The sequence below is a fragment of the Rhincodon typus genome, chromosome 21 (genome assembly GCF_021869965.1).
Source record: "Rhincodon typus isolate 14 chromosome 21, sRhiTyp1.1, whole genome shotgun sequence".
Lineage (NCBI taxonomy): Eukaryota > Metazoa > Chordata > Chondrichthyes > Orectolobiformes > Rhincodontidae > Rhincodon > Rhincodon typus.
Window position 1 is genome coordinate 9,228,054 of NC_063352.1, and position 20,766 is coordinate 9,248,819.

Genomic DNA, 20,766 nt, shown 5'->3' on the forward strand with positions numbered 1-20,766 from the left:
CGGAGCACTATCACTGCACCAGAAGAACCCTACCGGGGTCGGGGAGGGGGGTGGTGCGGAGGAGCTCTTTTATATCATGGGGACGTTTGCTCTACTTACATACATTTGCAAAGATGTCTCTCAGACGACCCCAACGTAAATTGGGGATTCCATGAAGTGGTAAGCAGCATTACAGTCTAATTTACTGGAGAGAGTCACCCCCCACCACGGAGCTCCAATCTTCCCACGAGGCCAGCGCCCATATTGTTCCTCTAAGAGTGAGCTGTCCTGCGGCGCCTCCTATTGGGCAGTCCAAATCAATGGGAATCACCGGCGCAGGGCGGCACACTGGCTCAGTCGTTAGCACTGCTGCCTCACAGCGCCAGGGACCTGGGTTCAATTCCAGCTTCGGGCGACTGTCTGTGAGAAGTTTGCACATTCTCCCCGTGTCTGTGTGGGTTTCCTCCGGGTGCTCCGGTTTCCTCCCACAGTCTAAAGATGTGCAGATTAGGTGGATTGGCCGTGCTGAATTGCCCATAGTGTTCAGGGGTCTGTAGATTAGGTGGGTTATAGGGGATGGGTCTGAGTGGGATGCTCCAAGGGTCGGTGTGGACTTGTTGGGCCGAAGGGCCTGTTTCCCCACTGGAGGGATTCTATGATTCCATGATCTATGACCTACTGGTTCCCACTCGCCTGAAATGAGCTCGGCATGATAGCTAGGGCCAAAACCGGGCGTCAGGGATTCTACTCAACTCTGCACCACTGCTTGTGTGTGTCCGTGTGTATTCCTGCCAAATCTCGCTCGAACTTTTCACACTCGAATACATCGAGGCGCTGAGAGAAAACCGTTTGCGATTCTAGATGGGGACTGCGCCTTATTGAAGCAAGCAACATCCAACAGTTACCTCTGTCCAGTAACAGCCACCTCCACGTGGAGGGAAGAAGACTGAGGGCTTCAGACAGTCATTAGCCACATCAGTGCTGTGTCCATGAGCGACTTGTGGGATAAGAATTCCTTTTGTTTTAGTTCCTCAGCATTTGTTACCTGTAACCATCTTTCTCCGCAGTGCCCAGTCGCTTCCCATCAACGCTGTAGCTATTGGATTTGGAGAGGTGATTGGTTACAATGTATGCTTTTTTTTCAAAAAGAAAGGTTTGTCTTGATGAAATTGTATTACGCACCGTGTAAAAGTCATCGGCAAAGGGCGATTTAACATCCTTTGCATTACACGAATAATTTCGCGCCTGTTCTGGAAATAGTACGTTCATCGATCCCCTACACTCACGGCTATATTAATCATTCTTCATTCTACATAATGTATAGAAAGAGAGAGAAATGAACTGACTTATACGAAGCGCCCACGGAATGAAGGGGATTGAATGAATGAGATCAGCGGCGCTACAATGTGAGAATCCGTCAGCCGCAGCCAAAAAAAGAACGAGCAGATTTATCTTCAAGCGGAGAAATTCCGAGCTACGTGAGCAACGTTGTAATGTGTGAGGGAAAGGAAACGACGTGTTTTAAACTGCTCCAGGATCCCCCTCCCCCCTCCCCTCCCTCTTTAGACTGACATAAGTGACAAACTGCTTTCTAAACTGAGGCACCGAGGGATCTCTCATTTGCCTGGTACGGATATGGACTAAACCAAAACCCGAAAGCCGGACCCCGAATTGCTGCCCGGATAATTTGGAGCAGCATTACACCGGCACGCTGCAGTCGGAGCAAGAAAGCTGGCTCCCCCTGAAATTAAAACCAACGCTCTTTATTGTCCGTCAGTGGAGCTGTGGCGAGATTATGGCTTGGTCTGACGGGCCCCCCTAACGCCCCCTTTTGCTGTTGTCTGCTACACCACATTCGCTCAGAGTTTACGGATCTCTCCGAAGGCAGACTGTACTCCGGACCTTGGCCCCAGTCACTCCTGCCCCGTTCCCCGGTGCAGTCAGCATCCCAATCGCCTTTCACGCCCTCCCCCCTCACTCCACTCAGTAAAGTCCACTTCATGTGTCCAACCTAATTTTCTATTGCGGTTAAGGCGTAAAGAAGGCAGCAATCTGTTCTGTTCCAGTACTGTGCACATTCTAAGAATTGGCTTGCTGTGTGTATACTCGTATTGCAGTGGACCCAGGCAGATCTACACATTCTCTTGGTCGAGCTACGGCGGACCGTGTTTCCTCTCAATATTCATTGCTTTTTGCTTTTGAGCCAATTGATAGAACGAGCTATTCATTCCAGCGACTGGATTCGCATGGATTCATTCACCGGGTGAAACTGTCTTCCAGTCTTTGACGTTTAGAAATCCCTAAGAAGTGGAGTCGGTTTGCTACGCTGAAAAAAAAATGGTACGTCAAACAAGCTGCTTGTAAGGTTCCTTTTTTTAGTAAATAGGGCTCGATTGAAGACACACATCCCCACACACCTCTCCGAGTCACACCGACAGCTGCTGTAATTCACATTGTCTCCATAAGGATGTGTTGTTGACTTAATGCCTCCAACAGAGAGTATTGCAGTCTTGACAGAGGCAGGCTGAACGATTTGGGCAGAAGAGTTTGCCGAGTCTGGCGTTTGGTTTTACTGCTTTCTCAAGGTCCCAGAGAGCTTCAGCCCAACGCCACGCCACTCATGGGAGCGCCCTTGCATTTTGCACGATGAGAGCTGCTGGTTTGGAGGCACATGTCAGGAGCATGTTACACGCATCCGCTGACAGGCGAGCGCACCGCGGAAATATTCGCTGGCGTTGTTCCGGTGGGTTTCAGTACAAATGGGTTATCCTGCAACCTCATTATCGAGCATAGGCTCTGCAGCTATGTGCGAGAATGATGCTGTAAGTATGTTCGCCTTTTTTTTGTGTGCGATGTCACCCCTTTTTTTGCAGTAGTTCTCGGTTTCCCTTTGCAGCAATTACTCCTTAACGTAAGATTCGCTCATCGATTTCATTTTCCACGTTTCGGGCTTTTGCTTGTACAGTATTCCGTCCCACTGGGTTAAAATCGCGCGTTGTTGCCAACTAAGCCCTATTTGTCCCGTGTGCAAACCAGCTTTTCTCAACGTGGGCATTGCTGGCTGCAAATAAATTCACTTACACTCAGGCAATTCGCAGCATTTATAGTGCTTAGTCTAAAGGAAAAAAGTTCAAAAGGAAGAGAGAAAAGATTTGAGGCGTGTTGAACTTTTTTTTGTAATCGGGCTCACTGCATTTTATGCCCAATGTAGACCAACTTTGCATACTTTCATGCTTCGATAGTTGCCGGTACAAGAGCCGCTGCTGCTGAGTGCAAAGGAGATAAACTGGAGATTAAAGTGGCATTCTGTGGAGATGCAGCGACCCACACAGTAACCCTTGGTGCTGGGAACCAAGACATGCAAATCCTTCCAATATGCCAGCAAGGAGATTCATTTTGCAATATTGAAGGTATGTCACACAGGTAATCCTGCTGTTGCACGCCTTCCTGCATCAGCCTCTCACATTAGGCGCTAGCGAGTAGAACAGCAGGGGCCGCTGTCGCTCTCTCCTCCCGCCAGCTCATCTGAAAGAATTTGGCTTCGGAATGGACTCGATACCGATTTATTTCACATCGCTCACCGGTTCACTTAGCTCATCGGTTTGAACAGTCTAGCCTTCCCAACTCGTGCCGTGTAGAGCCACCTTTGAAACAGTTCGCACCCATTAAAACATTGGTAGTGTATAAGGAATGTTGAGATGGGATTGGGAAGTGTTTCAATGGGATTGATCATTCAGTTCATGCCTCGCGTCTCTTGTATATCAACATGGAAGAGACTAAATGATTCATTCGATTATCAGTGAAACCTGAACGCCCACTCCATCCACAATGTTACATTTCGTGACTTCAAGCTGTTCCTAAAATAGCTCCTCATGCTGGCGGTTAAGTTGATATTCCGTTACTACCTTGGCAAATCAAAACTGGCACTTGGCATTCGACTTGGATATTTTAACTAACTCCCCCCACCCCCAACAACCCAGCTCCCGGCACGTTAAGCCAAACGTGTTTTCTGAGATTATTCCACGGCGCTATGCTGCATTGTTCCAGCTCCGGAAACATATACCCACCCCCCCACCTTTTCGATTTCAAACCGAAATAGACAAATTAGCCAAAGCTTGCTGTGCAATACATTGAGATAGGACTTTGATTTCTCTTGTGTGTAGTATGTGTGAGTGTGTGGAGGTGGGGGGCGACGGTACCACTCGCTGATTTAAAGCTAAAAGAAACACCCAAACAAGCCCGACCCCGAAGCATGAGAAAGAGAGTCCTGTGTTCCCTGTCCTGAATACACAGTAGGATGGAAATCAGGTCAGGTGACTTTATTGGGTCTTCATGACGAGGTGGGTGGGGAGAGGGGAGCAAGGCACCTCTCCAAAAATGCAGAGACTGCGGTATCCTTTCTCCTTATTTGGTGAGCAGGTGAACTTTTCCATGTTTGTGCCTTGCAGATGTTGTTAAAAATCTAAAGGGGTAAGTGTGTGTGTAGGTTGTGTGTGTGGGGGGGGCGGTGGTGGTAAGAGAGAAACGGTCTGTTTCTGGGGGGAGTTTTTTTGGTGCAATCTGCAGCTGTTTCTCCGTCTTGCCCCTTTTGCAGGCGAAGGAGCTTCGGAACATGGGGCGCCTGGGCTTGCTAGCGGTGCTGGCCCTGGACTTCCTGATCGTGCACTTGGAGTTGAGCGGGGGGCAGCCGGCTTACCCGACCCTGAATATCGCCGTCATTCTGGGCAGGAGCCCCGACAGCCCCGGTTTTCGGGACGTGTGGGTCCGGGAAGACGGCCCCGGGTTCCCCATCGATGTCAACGTGGTGACCGTGGCGGTGAACCAGACCGACCCGAAGAGCATTATCACCCACGTGTGTGACCTCATGTCAGGCACCAAGATTCACGGCGTGGTCTTTGGAGATGACACTGACCAGGAGGCTATCGCTCAGATTTTGGATTTTATATCCTCCCAGACTTTTATCCCCATCCTGGGAATACACGGCGGCTCTTCCATGATCCTGGCAGATAAAGTAAGTGGAGGGGACACTGTTTCTGCTGGTGGTGTGTCTTTTTTCCCCCCACAGTATCAAGGAAGCTTTCTACAGCCAGTTGTGAGAAAGGTAGAATCGAGGTAATTACAGCATCTCTCGGTGTCACTTTGAAGGATCTCTGCAGTCCAAATTGGAATTTAATTAATTCTACTTTTACCTGGGATCCAGCTCGGGGTGGGTGGCATGACTATCTTTGATGCATGTGGGAAAGGGGCGTTAGGAGTGTTTAAGATAACACAGTGTGGAGCTGGAGCAGGCCAGGCAGCATCTTTAAAGTCGTTTACCACTCAGCCAAAGTGCAATGTGCAGTCCGCACATAATGGGGCAGCGAGCGACCGAAATAGCCAGCGCACCTCAGGCAGTGCCACATTCCTGACTTTGCCCCAGCGCCTCCGTTGCTTCGAAGTGCCAAGCATTTATTATCGTTAGCGCTTCAGACGGAAGGGAAGTGGTGAGGTTAACAGTGGACCTGGGAGTGGGGAGTGGTGGCAGGGACGTTGGGTGAGAGGACATGGGAGTGGGGAAGCGCCGCGGAGTTCAACAATACTCAGTTCATTCGTACACACGCTTCAATGAGTCAACCCCAGATGCACAACTCCAAACTACTAAACTTGCCAGATGTTATTTTAGGAAAGCCATTCAGATGCAAGGCAAGAATGGAAGACTAGCAGCAACGATGCAAGTAGATTCCTGGGGGTAAGGAGGCGGGGCACAAAGCAATCTCATTGGCCCACAAGGCAATGACTATTTGTTTAATTTGTTCCAGATAAATGTACAGTCTTCAAATTAAAGAATTTACATCAGCAATTTAATGCTCACGCATGGAGCACATCATCCAAATGATTCCACTTCTTAAATTTGATATGAAAAACAACAGTAACAAAAAACATCAGTTTGACCGTTGTCACAGTTTATGGTTTGGGGGAGTTTACTCTCAGTTTGGTTTAATTAAACATTTTTCTTCTAACAGTTACAGGTTTCCAATGATTTATTTAGTACTGTGGACACTTGTCAGCAGAAATTCATTGCACAACTTTTGGTAAATGGAAGGGTGTTAAAACATAACTGGGAGTGAGCAATGCATGAAATTAATCAAAGACCAGAAGTGCTATTATACACCATAGAAATGTAAGAATGATTGAGACTGGGAACAAAAAAAAGACCATTTCAACCCCTCTGGTTATCCCCAAAATTAACCCACCTCCGCCAACCTAGAACACGTGGCTCATCAACTGCATCTCTTGATTGATTCTCCCACCAAATATGTGTCCAATGGATAAGGTTTGAATAATTAATTGTGGACATTGTCTGACCCAGATATTAAGTGATAACCTTTTAGTCACTTATTAATCCCAACTTTATTATGCATACTGTAAAGGCTTTGGTGGTGCCATGGTAGTGACCCAACCCTTGAAGGCCCATGTTCAAGCTCCACCTGCCCCAGAAGTGTGTCATAACCTGTCTGAACATGTTGATTTAAAAATATTTATAATATACACTGCATCACGTTAGCAAATTCAAGATCATGTTGATCACATTTAGGTGAATTAATGAAATGAGGACTATGAGAGCCTGTTGCTATGACATTAATGCAGAGTGATGAGTCATGTTGAACAGTAGTAAGTTGTTCAGTCCCTCAAGCCTGCTCTACCGTTAAATTTGATCATGGTTGATCTGTATCTTAATTTCATTTACTCAGCTTGCTTCCATATCTCTTAATACCCTTGCCTAAAATGATGGAGGGAGGTGCAATGAAGGAATTATTTTACATTTATAATCTGGAATTGTCAGAATTGAGAGTATGATATTTATTAAAATGCCCTTTTATGCTAAATAAAAGGATAATGTCTAGCTGGAAATTGTAATGTTTCAATTAAAAAAAACTCTGATGAAAGTAAAGGACCAATTTCAATTGATTCTTTCTTTCTAGTAGTACTAGAAGAATATCAGAACTAGGAGCTACACAATTGGTCTTTCCAGCCTGCCTCCCATTCAATAAAATGATGGCTTATGTACCTCAATTTCAACCTGCTACACTGGCCCCATTCCCTTAATTCACTCAGGAGCCAGAAATCTCTTGATATCTTCAGTGACTGACCATCTACAGCTCTCTGATGTGGAGATTTCCAGAGTTGAGTGTTGAATGAAAAGAAATCACCTCACCTCAGTCTTAACTGGCTGATCAGCTACTTTGAGTCTGTAGCCTCTATTTGTAGACTTACCAGGTAGATGAAATATCCTTTCATGGTTCGCCCATTAAATATCATATTTGCTTCAATTAGATCTCCTCACATTCTTAATGGAGCATAGACCTAGTTTACTTCATCTCTCCTAAGACAATTCCTCCAGCCCAGACATGAATTTAGTAAGCACTCATTACATTGTCTCTAGGACAGATATGCTTTGTTTGGGTAAGGGGGCCAAACTGTACAAGGTACACAGGTATGGTTTCACTAAGACTCCATATAACACAGTAAGACTTCTTTACTCATAATTCACATATCACTTGCCTTCTTCATTGCCTTGGTGAACTTCTCTGATTCATGTATAAGCTCATGCAGAAAGCTCTGAATGTCAACATTTCCTAGTCTCTCTCAATTTACAAAAATTATTCAGCTTTTTGAATTTTCCCCACTAGTGAATAGTTTTGCATTTCCCCATGTTATAGTATGATCCAAGTTCCTGAAAGTTTTGTATTTGGTGTCTGTAGGCTGTCTTTTGGCATGTTTCATGATTTCAAATTTATAACCAATTTAACAATTTAAGGTAAATATATACAAGGACTGTTACAGAGAAATAAAAGCAAATACTGTGCGTGGTGGAAATATGAAGCAAATACAGGGAATGCTGGCAGCATCTGTGGAGAAGGAAATAATATTAATATTTCGAGTTCGATATGAAGTTTGGAAGAATCCTCATACTGGACTTGAAATATTAAGTCTGTTTGTCTCTCCACAGTAAATGTGAAAGATAAACGAAGAAAACCTCAAACTGTTGAAAAGATAAGTTGTATAAAATAAAAACAACAATTTCTTCGATGCTTTTGTAGAATGGTAAGAAAAGTATGCAAAACCATTGAGACAAAATAAGGTATTAAATATCCAAAAATGCTCTGGAGTCAAAAACAGGTTCATAGCAGTACAAGTACAAACTGGTTTTGGAGGATGAAATGGGAGTATTTGAATGCTGGGATATAAAAGCTTTATAAGTGAATGTTTTCCAGAAATTGTGAACAGTGAATCAAATATTCTGGTTTATTCATGGGATGTGGGTGCCGCTGGTTAGGTCACCATTTGTTGCCATCCTTAATTGTCTAGAGGGCAGTTAAGATCAGCATATTGCTGTGAGCCTGGAGTCACATGTAGACCAGACCAGGTAAGGATGGCAAATTTCCTTCTTTAAAGGACAGTAGTGAACCAGTTCGGTTTTTCCTTAAAAGTATGACAAAGGTTTCATGGTCATCATTAGACTCTTAATTCCAGAGTTTTATTAAATTCAAACTCCACCACCTGCCTTGGTGGGATTCAAATCAGGGTCCCCAGAACATTACCGACTACCTGAGTCTCTTTATTAAAAATCCAATGATAATACCACTCGGCCATTGCTTTTGATACATCACTGTAGTGCAATGAATATTCTATAATATATTTGAGTGGTTAAGGCTACTGATAGCTAACAAATTGGGTCAGATGGCATATATCATGGATTGCTGAAGGTTAGAAGATTGTATGTTAGATACTGTCTGTAGTGATGCAAGATCCTTTGGGTTCAGGAGGTGAACTATTGATACTTCAAGGACATACATTTGTCCTGGAAAATTTGAGGCCAGATTTCCCACCATTGCTGAGTGAGGAAAAAAATAGAAACTACACTAATTTGGAGGCATCTTTACATAACATTTCTTAATAAGAAGGAGGAGATACTGCTTAATTTATTTGCAGAAATTACCAATAATATAGGTAGCGGAACTAGCTTTGACATAAATTATTCCGAAGAGCCTTTAACAAGACACATCATAAATGAAAATTAATCAAACTAGATTTTATTGGGATTCTAATGTCAACCATACAAAACAGGATCAAAAAGGTAGAAAACAGTATGCGTGAGAGGGATAATGACAAACTGGATTGAGGATCTATTGAGTAGACTACTGCTGAACCTGACGTTTGAACTGCTGTAGTTTCCTCTTTGTAACAATGTACAGGGAACAGAAAACAGAAGCCAACTGTAAACTTGTCCCATTAACAGCACTAAAGTAGAGAATACAGTTGGCATGGAGAATGTCAGTGAACAGTTTAATGATGGTTTATAAACTCTGTTACGAAATTGGGCAGGCAACTGCTCAAACTTTACATTTGGGATGGAAACCAAGAAACAAATAATCAGGAGGTTAGAATTAGTAAAGGGAGATCCTTCAAAATGATTGGGTGCATTTATGACTTTCACATCTGAGACAATGTGGAGAGGTGATTAAACAAAGCAAATAAAACCTTGGGCTGCATCGCCAGAACAGTGAAGGTCAGCAGAAATTATATTGAGGCATATACTTTAATGGCGACATTCATTTGACGCTTTCTGTGTAGCATTGGCCAGTCTGATTCACATGTATTCGTTAAGCTGCAAGAATGGGCAATAAGAATGATTTGGAGTGTCATTGAGTCATAGAGATGGACAGCATGAGAACAGACCCTTCAGTCCAACTTGTCCATGACAACCAGATAACCTAAATTAATCTAGCCTCATTTGCCAGCGTTTGGCCCATATTCCACTAAACCCTTCCTAATCATATACCCCTCCAAATGTTGTAATCATTTCAGCCTCCACCACTTCCTCTGGCAGCTCATTCTATACACGCACCACCCTCTGCATGAAAAAGTTGCCCGTTAGGTTCCTTTTAAATCTTTCTCCCCCTCACCTTAAATCTATGCCCTCTAGTTTTGGACTCCCCTACCCTGGGGAAAAGGCCTTGTCTATTTACCCTATCCATGCCCCTCATGATTTTATAAACCTCTATAAGGTCACCGCTCAGCCTCCGACACTCCACAGAAAATGGCTCCAGCCTACTCAGCCTCTCCCTGTAGCTCAAACCCTCCAACCTAGGCAACATCCTTGTGAATCTTTTATAAACCCTTTCAAGTTTCACGACATCCTTCCTATAGGAGGGAGACTAGAATTGCATGCAATATTCTAAAATGTCCTGTACAGCTGCAACATGACCTCCCAACCCCTATACTCAATACATTGACCAATAAAGGTAGGCATACCAAATGTCTTTTTCAGTATCCTATCTAACTGCAACTCCACTTTCAAGGAACTATGAACCTGCACTCCAAGGTGTCTTTGTTCGGCAACACTCCTCAGGACCTTATCATTAAGTGAATAAGTCCTGCCCTGATTTGCTTTTCCAAAATGCAGCACCTCACATTTATATAAATTAAACTCCATCTGCGAGAGTCCAGAAACAGTATGTTCCTGTCAGGGTGGAGGGCAAGGCTGGTAGATGTGGGGAATGCTGGAAGAGTAGAGAAATTGAGGTTTTGGTCAAGAAAAAGAAGAAAGTATATGTCAGGTATAGACAGCAGAGATCGCGTGAATCCCTAGAAGAGTATAAAGGCAGTAGGAGTATACTTAAGAGGGAAATCAGGAGGGCAAAAAGCGGACATGAAATAGCTTTGGTAAATAGAGTAAAGGAGAATCCAGAGGGATTCTACAAATACATTAAGGACAAAAGGGTAACTAGGGAGAGAATAGGGCCTCTTAAAGATCAGCAAGACAACCTATGTGCAGAACCACAGCAGATGAGATATTAAATGAGTATTTTGCATCAGTGTTTACTATGGAGAAGGATGCGGAAGATATAGAACATGGGGAAATAAATAGCGACATCTTGAAAAATGTGTACATTACAGAGGAGGAAGTGCTGAACATCTTAAAATGCATGAATGTGGATAAATCCGAAGGACCTGATCAGGTGTACCCTAGATATCTGTGTGAAGCTAGGGAAGTGATTGTTGGGCCCCTTGCTGAGATATTTGTATCATCGATAGCCACAGGTGAGGTGCTGGAAGACTGGACGTTGGTTAATGTGGTGCCACTATTTAAGCAATGTGGTAAGGAAAAGCCAGGGAACTATAGACCGGTGAGCCTGATAACAGTGGTGGGCAAGTTGTTGGAGGAAAATCTTGAGGAACAGGATTTGCATGTATCTGGAAAGGCGAGGAATTGATTAGGGATAGCCAACATGGCTTTGTGCATGGGAAATTGTGTCTCACTAACCTGACTGAGTTTTTTGAAGAAGTAATGAAGAGGATTGATGAGGGCTGAGTGGTGGATGTGATGTATATAGACTTCAGTAAGGCTTTCGTCAGGTTCCTCATGGTAGATTGGTTAGCAAGGTTAGATCACACGGAATACAGTGAGAACAACTTCGAAGGTAGAAGACAGTGGGTGGTGATGGAGGGTTGCTTTCAGACTGGAGGCCTGTGGCCAGTGGTGTGCCACAAGGTTTGATGCTGGGTCCACTGCTTTTTGTCATTTATATAAATGATTTGGATGTGAACATAGGAGGTACGGTTAGTAAGTTTGCAGATGACACTAAAATTGGAGGTGTAGTGGACGGTGAAGAATGTTACCTCAGAGTACAACAGGATCTTGATCAGATGGGCCAATGGGCTGAGGAGTGGCAGATGGAGTGTGAAAAGGATGATGAATGATTAAGAAAGTTTAAACCCCGAGTATGAAATGAGTAGGCATAGTGGTGAGTGGGTGAGAAGTATCTCCTTAATATTTGATATTTCCTTGTCAGCGCTATTTCCCAAATGATATTCAATTTACTTCAGTTTTCTTCGTAATTTTATTAAAAATTATTTTATGTAATCTAATACTTCTGACATTATCCTGACTGATATTGATTGCTGTTGATTTTAAGATTGAATAAATTAGGATCACACACTTTCAAAGGTCCAAGTGTTGTTGCATTAGGAATACCTTGAAACCAGGTGTGTGTGAATGTCTTATAAGGAGTCCAGGACTCAATGTGACAAGAAACAGTTTAGTATCATATTTTCCATTGGTACAAAATAAACAGCTCTAATAAATGCAGCACAAAATGTTTGTCATATATGTATCCTCTGGGAGATTCTCAAAGGCCTCGGCCAATAATCCAGTGACTGATCTTGGCCATTGCATTCTATCTTGTGGATCTTGTGCCTATAGGATCATGGAACCAGATAGCATTTGCATTGCAGAAACAGACCACTTAGCCTTAAAGCTTTACAGTGATGCTTGTACTCTGATGAGGGCCCTCCCACCCTTCTTCACTTAATCCCATCAGTATATCCTTTTACAGGGATCACCGATTTATGAACGTCCAATGTACGAACGCTTGTACTTACAAACACGATCTCATATGGAGGTGTAATTTTAAAGACCTGACGTATGAACATATCCTGCACTTACAAATGGCTTCTTTATATTGTTCTGCATTGTGTTCTAACTTGTATACAAATCAACTTGTGAACGGATGCCAGAATGGAGTCCGTTTGCAACTCAGACCTGCCTGAATTCCAGTCCTTTTCATGTTTATCTTATTTCCCCATAGATGGTACACAATTCAATCACATCTTGTGCTAGTGAGTTTCACATTTTTACAGCTTTCTGATTTCAAAAAGTTTCTCTTTTTTAGTGACTGCTTTATATTTTTGGCTTGGACTTCTGGTCTTACCTTTAAATTGGAAAATTGAAAACTCTGTTAAATCCTTTTGTAATCTTTATGATCTCCAAAGAGTCTTCATCAGTTCTTTCTTTCCTTGAGAGAAAAAGAGCCCCCACCTGTTCAGCCTTTCCTGATAAATATATCTTCTCAGTTCCCTTGTGAATTTTTTTTTCACCTTTCTGAAGGCAAAAGACCAGGAGCTGAAGTAGATAGTTCAGTCCATCAAACCTGCTTTGCCATTTGATGTGATCATGGCTGATTTCATCTTGGCCTCATCTCCGCTTTTCTGCCAGGTTGCCATCATCCTTCAACCCACTAAATATCTGTCTCTGTCTTCAAATTTATCCAATGTACCAGCATCCACTGCACTCTGGGGTAGTGAATTCCGTAGATTCACGACCCTTTGACAGGAGTAATTTATCCTCAGCTGTGTTTTAAATCTGCTACACCTTATGACCTCTCATTCTAGATTGACCCACGTGAGGAAATAGCCTTTCTACGCCAACTCTGTCAATCCATTTAGCAGCATAGATCTCCTGTCATTCTCCTAAACTCCAGAGAGTATAGGCTTAAAATGCTCAATCTCTGTTCAAAAGATAATCCCTTGATATGCAGACGGATCTGAGGGTGCAGGTCCACAGATCACTGAAAGCGGCAGCGCAGGTAGATAAGCTAGTTATAAAAGGCTTATGACATACTTGCCTTCATTGGAAGCGGCTTTGAGTATATGGATAGGCAAGTTATGCTGCAGCCTTATAGAACTTTAGTTAAGCCACACTTAGAATATTGCATACAGTTCTGGTCACCACACTAACAGGAGGATGTGGATGCTTTAGAGAGGGTACAGAAAAGGTTTACTAGGTTGTTGCGTGGTATAGGGGATTCAGCTATGTAGAAAAGTTGGATAGGCTGGGTTTGTTTTCACTGGAACCCAGGAGGTTGAGGTGTGACGGGACAAAAGTTTATAAGATTGTGAATGGGATGAATAGAGTGGAGAGTATGAGTCTTTTTTCCAGGGTGGAGGAGTCAATTACTAAGGGACACAGGGTCAAGGTGCTGGGAGGTGGGGTGGAGGGGGTTTGGGGGTAATTAAAAAGAGATGTGTGAGGCAAGTTTTTCACACAAAGAGTGGTGAGTGCCTGGAACTTGCTGCCAGAGGAGGTGGTGGAAGCAGGGACAATAGCAGCATTCAGGAAGCACCTGGATGATTACATGAATAGGAAAGGAATAGAGGGATAGCAATCCTGTAAGTGAAGACAGTTTTAGTATGGAAGGGGAAAATATGTCTGCACAGGCTTGAAAAGCCAAAGGGCCTGTTGCTGTGTTATATTGTTCTTTGTTCTTTGTTCTTGTTCTTTGCCCTTTGTGTCCTTATGAAATAATCTAGTGAACCTTCTCTAAACTACCTCAAATACAACTATGTGTCTCCTCAGATAAGGGTAAAAAATTGTTAGCAATACTCCAAGAGTGGTCTCAATAATGCCTTATGCAGTTGCAGTAATACTTCCCCACTTTTATACTCAACTCCTTTAGCAATAAATGCCAAAATTCTATTTGCCTTCGTTATTTTCTGCGGCACTTGCACATTAGATTTCTGTGATTCTTGCATGAGGACGATCAGATCCCTCTTCACTGAAGCACTCTGAAGTTGTGGATAGTAAGCTGTTTTCTCAATCACTTCAGGTCTTTGTTTTTGTCAAATGGGCAATTAACCTAGAGGCCTAGAATAATAATCCACTGTTTGAGTGCTCAAGTCTCTTCATGGTAGTTTGAGAATTTGAATTCAAATTTCCATGACTTCCAAAGAATCTAAAGATATCTTTCCTTCGTGTATGGCATGCTAAATTCATAGAATCCCTGGAGTGTGGAAGCAGGCCATACAGCCCATCGAATCTACATTGACGCTCTGAAGACCATCCCACCCAGACCCACCCTCTACCCCTATTTCTGCATTTCCCTCCCTAGGCACTCTGGGCAATTTAGCATGGCCAATCCCCCTAACCGGCACATCTTTGGACTGTGGGAAGAAACCGGATCACCTGGAAGAAACCCACGCAGACACAGGGAGAATGTGCAAACACCACACAGACAGTTGCCCGAGGGTAGAATCGAACCCAAGTCCCTGGTGCTCTGAAGCAGTAGAGCTGACCTCTGAGCCACCGGGTCACCCCAAAATATACCAATAACCCATTTTAGAATTACAGAATCCTTACGTGTCGAAACAGACCATTTAGCCAATCAGGTCCACATCATCTCTCTGAGGAGCATCCCACGCAGACCCATCCCCCTACTGTAACCCTGCATTTCCCATGGGTAAACCACCTACCCTGCACAACCCTGGACACTGTGGGCAATTTAGCATGGCCAGTCCACCTAACATGCAGACCTTTGGACTGTGGGAGGAAACCAGAGCACCCAGAGGGGATCCATGCAGACACGGGGAGAATGTGCAAACTCCACACAGACAATCACCTGAGGGTGTAATTGAACTCAGGTCCCTGACAATATTAATTGTCTCTCCCCTTTTGTTGTGCAATTGATTTTCACAAAATATTTACTTTCTCCTCTTGTAGACAATTTTAATCAACCTGTTCAGATGTGTTACAAATATGTCTGGGGCAGGTGATACTTGAACCTGGACTCTCTGGACCAGAGGTAGGATACTACATTGCACTACGAGAGCTCTACTTTTTCCTATATACACCCTCAGCCCCAATTATTTCCAATGTTTTACTGATTGAATGATGGCATTTAATTATTTTTTGTCTTTACTTATGTATTAGGTGTGCTGTTCCTTTTGCTTGTTCACAATGCCTAGCCTGATGTGTACTTTACCTTATTTTATGCAGTATCAGTGCCACCCCTATGTAGATCCTTCTGTCATAGAATCATAGAATCTCTACAGTATGGAAAGAGTCCATTTGGCACATGGAGTCTGCACCAAAGAGCATCCTACCCAGACCCAGCCCCCGACGCTATCCATGTAACCCTTCATTTCCCATGGCTAATCCACCTAGTCTACACATCCCTGTACATTATGGACAATTTAGCATGGCTAATCCACCTAACCTGCACATCTTTGAACTGTGGGAGAAAAGGGGAAGCATCCACTTTAAATTCACGCAGACATGAGGAGAACATGCAAGCTCCACACTGACAGTCACCACAGCTGGATCAATCCCGAGCCACCATGCTGCCCAATCCATATGATTAGTTTGCCTCATAGTTCCAATTTACAGACCAGTAATCTCTTATGCACAACGTTGACTCGTGCCACAATCGGTAGAAACATTGTAATTGTTTTTAAAACCAGGAACACTTAATCTGCTCTAAGTAGTCAGATGTCATTGAATTCTCTAATTTAATGACCAAGACACATACAATATTCTGGAAATCAGCCTGCATTTTCCAGGGAACATGAGTAAAATTATTTTTGAACACATTTGAATCCACCCTCTTTGTACTGTTTATTCCTGTATGGATGACCATGATCACACTGTTTCCCTCTATATCCCTAACCTTAATTTGCGAAGACCAATCACAGGTTTATTTGCTTCAACTTCATCATAAAAGGAATTATTCACAAACCTTATCATTGAATCTCTTTCTAACCTCGTTTCTTCCTATCATTCTTATTTTTGTTTGAGGTTCTCTAAATCCCGTGTACATGCAGCCTCGGACTTATTTGTTACTCTTATTATTCCACTGTTTTATTCTTCTAATTCTAATATTTTTACTGTACCTAACTGTAACTTACTTCTTATACTTTCCAAAAGGAAAAAGTGTCAGTGGAAGACGAAACAACCTGAAGGTAAAAGGATATAAGTGTATAAGTTAAGAGTGGAAGGCAAGCATCCTGGGGGAGAAGTTGATGCAGTGGTAATATAATTGGACTAATAATCCAGGAGGCTAGGCTAATGCTATGTTTAAATCCCACTGGCAGCTACTGGAATTTAGATCCAATCAATAACATGTTGAATTGAAAGCCAGTCTTGGTAATGATGACCATGAAACCACTCTTTTGCTGTTGTAAAATCCCAATAGGTTCATTAACATTTTTACTTTACATGTTAGCACTGACAAGAATAGTTCAGGAATGAGAAACTTCAGTTTTGAGGTTAGGTTGAAGAAGCTGGACAGTTTTCATTGGAAAGGAAAAGGGAGAAGCTGTTCCCACTCATAAAAGCAAAAAGGAATAAGTGAGCGTAGCTTTAGAGTGATGTCCAAACGAAGTGAGAGTGATGTGAGAAAAAAACTTTATCACACAGCGAGTCGGTAGGGTGTGGAATGTAGGTACTGCCTGGAAGTGTGGTGGAGGCAGGTTCAATTGAGGCATTCCAGTTGGACAGTTATTTGAATAACAGTGGTATATAAGCATATGGGGAAAAGGCAGAATAATGGCAGTAAGTGATAGAACAATTCTGTGATTCTGAACATCCTTTAGGGAAGGAAATCTGCCTTCCTTATTCATTCTGGCCTACATGTGACCCTGCCCACATCCCATGAAAGGATAAAATACTGCTGTTACGTTCAGAAGTCACACAAAAACAGGTTATAGTCCAACAGATTTACTTGAAATCAAAAGCTTTCAAAGTGCTGCTCCTTCGTCTGATGAAGGACAAACTTCACTTGACAAAGGAGCAGCGCTTTGAAGGCTTGTGACTTCAAATAAACTTGTTGGACTATCATCTGGTGTTGTGTGACTTTTGACCTTGCCCACCCTAGTCCAACACCGATACCTCCACATCACGGTTAAATTCAACTTTTAATGTTACAAAAGTTATTTGCCTTTATCATACTAGATGAAAAGCTGCGTGTGAGACAAAAACAAAGTATTCAGTTCCAAACTCGAAGAAAAATATGCCAGAATCAGTGAGGTCATTTCTACTAATGCATCCATTAAACTGTTCATGTGTGAAATGATTCCCATCTCAGTCCCTTACATCCACTCTGACAAATAGTTGAAAAATGTTGAATCTTGGTGCCTGAGGGGCAAATACATTATGGATATTTCTTGTGGGGGGCTGTGCCATTTTTAAAGCAATGCTTAACAAGAAAGCATATAAATGAGAGGCTTTTCCAGGTGCTGATGTTTTTTCAGGTGTGTGGTGAGCCAAATTATTCATTGATAGCCAATCCTGACACTTCATCATTCAGTTCAATACAAACATTTTTGGTTACAATTATAGTTGCTCTCTTTGATTTTTATCACCCACCCCAGGGAAATAAAATTGAATCCTTTAGATCCTTTGCTGCAATGTTGTGAAATTAAATGGTACAATCCCTACAAACTGTATTAGGTATCATGCTCAAAGAATGAAAAAGAATTGAGAAGCATAGTTTGTTCAAGCAATGTGTGATTGCATACCATACCAGAACCAAAAAATGCTGCTGATTTTCTGAAGATCTGAAAAATAAATGCAATCTAATGTGATGTTTGGGCTGAATTTGAAGGAGGTCTTTTGGCCCATCAATTCACTGCAATCTAAACCAGTCAGTCCCATTTCCCCACTCTATCTCTGTAGCATTATAAGCTTATTTCACTCAAGATGCCGTTTATTTTCCAATGAAATCATCTGCACTTCCACCAGTCTTCCAGAGGGAAAAGGCAGTGAATAACTGGTAATACTTGGAAATGAATCTACTGGTCATACAGTTCCTCCATCTTGAAGTATAAAAGAAACGTATGTGCCACTTTGAAGTTTTACTGGTTTTTCCTTCTGGGCCACCTCATAGATATCATAGATCCAGGAAAACTACTGGCATCACATATTCAGTACACATGCCCATGCTAAGTGCACACAGTGTTGAGTGTCCAGACATGATGTTGAACACCTAAGCATTTGTGCAGAGGATGTCACCCTGCAATCTTCAACTTCTGCCAAATCTTGCAAGTGGAAGTGTAACTCTGTGCAGTCTGACGCAGTTTTCTGGAACACACTGGTATGGGAAAAAAAAATAATGGAAACTGTTTGGTAAATAGAATTCAGATGTTACTGATAGCCTACTGACAGTATTAACTGGCTCACTCATTTTTAAGGTACAATACCTTTTACTTCCGTGTTTGAGCAACCTTGTAGGACTTAATCTGTGAAGTAAAGGCTCCAATGTGAGGTGGCAATCACAAAAATACATGAGTGATTTTACTGAATTATTTTTTATTGGAAGTCCTGTTTCCTGCTTTGAACATCATATCATGGATTGCTCGCTCAAAGTAATATTAAAGAAAAGCTGTAATCTTTTAGACAGTGTCTTTCTCTCAGGCCTAAGATCGAAGTTCCCTTCCGAAACATCTCCATTTCTCTGTTTCACTTCTTTCCCCTCTTTTACAATCCTACTTCTTTTGATCAAGCTATTGGACTCCGGTCCAATTATTTCTAGTTTCTGTTCTAAGATGCCATTGTTAACATATGCAGAAGTCCATTGCCCTTTAGGGAATAGTAGCATGGAGCATCAAAGGCTGAGGGGTGACCTTAAAGTCGTTTATGAAATCATGAGGGGAATGGAAAGGGTAAATAGACAAGGTCTTTTCCCTGGGGTGGGGGAGTCAAAAACTAGAGAGCATAGGTTTAAGGTGAGAGGGGAAAGACTTAAAAGGGACCTAAGGGGCAATGTTTTCACGCAGAGGGTGCTGCATGTATGGAATAAGTTGCCAGAGGAAGTGGTGGAGGCTGGTACAATTACAACATTTAAAAGACATCTGGATGGATATATGAATAGGAAGGGTTTAGAGGGATGTGGGCCAAATGCTGGCAAATGGGACTACATTTATCTAGGATAATTGGTTGTTATGGACGAGTTGGGCCAAAGAGTCTGTTTCCGTGCTGTACATCTCTATGACTGTATGAATTGAACTAAATGAAAATTTGCTGTCTTATCCAAAGGATGTTATCTCCAACAGTCAATCATTTGTTCAGTATTGCACTAGTATGTGAGTTGAAACATGGGATTTAAGCCAAGATGAGGAAAAAAAAAGCTTTGACATGTAATTTCCGGCCGAAGAATTGAGTGATTGCAGAAATATTGCCTTTCTTTTGAACTGTCAAAGTTAATTACTACAGCATTGTAATAATTGAAGTATTTTTGGATCAGTAGCAAATGAACTGTGTTCAATAAGAATGTGCATTTCAACCAGAATTCAGAATACATCAGACTTCTTAATTAGGTGTTTCAGGAGAATGTTAGTGAAACCTCATTCTGAAACAAAGAGGGGATGTTGTCTCAAAATAGTGAATCTCATTTGCCTAGTGCTCCAAGTAGGGAAATGATCTTGTGTTTGGGATTCTGACCCCGTGCTGGTGGGTGCCAGAACCTTGGTCACCACTTTTACTAGTGAAGCTCAGTTTAGAAGGTGCCACTGGAGCTGCCATCCTCACCATCCAATTGAAAATGGTGGCACACCACCCAGAGCTGCCAACCCAAACAGATGACCTGCAGATTGGGATACTCAGCGGTGTAGGGAGAGAAGATATAGTGCCCTTCTTTAATGTGTCAGAGCCAACCAGGCAGGGTTGAATATGGAATATATATGAAATGTATGTATGAAAATATTGGGAGTATAAGCAAATATGTCATTGTTTCTTCAGAGTCACTGGATCAAAATCCTGGAATTCCCTCCCTAAGGGCAATGTGGTTCTACCTACAGCACATTGACTGCAGCGGTTCAAGAAGGCAGCTCATCACCATTTTCTCAAGGGAAGCCACGGACAGGCAATAAATGCTGGCCCAGCTAGTGATGCCCACATCCCATGAATGAATAATAAAAAGAAAACACGATGATTAGTGAGGACTGGATGGTGTGGAGGGAAGATATGAGCTTTATATCTGTGGTATCTAGCCCCGAGGAGTTATCCCTCTGTAGGTCATGGAGTGGCCATGGGGGTTTGGTGGGGGCGGGGCGGAGGTGATAAAATAGTCTCAGTAGTCAGGACAGCTGGCTGTCAATGCAGTGTGATGCCAACAATGTGAGTTCAAATCCTGCACTGGCTGAGGTTACCATGAAGGGCTGTCCTTCTCAACCTCTCCCCTCGCCTGAGGCATG

At 42.8% G+C, this 20,766-nt stretch overlaps 1 protein-coding gene across 1 annotated transcript in view; it reads left to right on the top strand.

Moving 5' to 3' along the window:
- The first annotated feature begins 2,650 nt into the window (after positions 1-2,650).
- The window catches only part of grin2aa (glutamate receptor, ionotropic, N-methyl D-aspartate 2A, a), a 250,249-nt gene continuing 232,133 nt past the window's right edge, over positions 2,651-20,766 (top strand). Inside the window, exons 1-3 of the mRNA XM_048609677.1 lie at positions 2,651-2,722; positions 3,191-3,310; positions 4,574-4,990. Of these exons, the coding sequence (XP_048465634.1) occupies positions 2,651-2,722; positions 3,191-3,310; positions 4,574-4,990 (609 nt within the window). The remainder of the gene's footprint in view (positions 2,723-3,190; positions 3,311-4,573; positions 4,991-20,766) is intronic.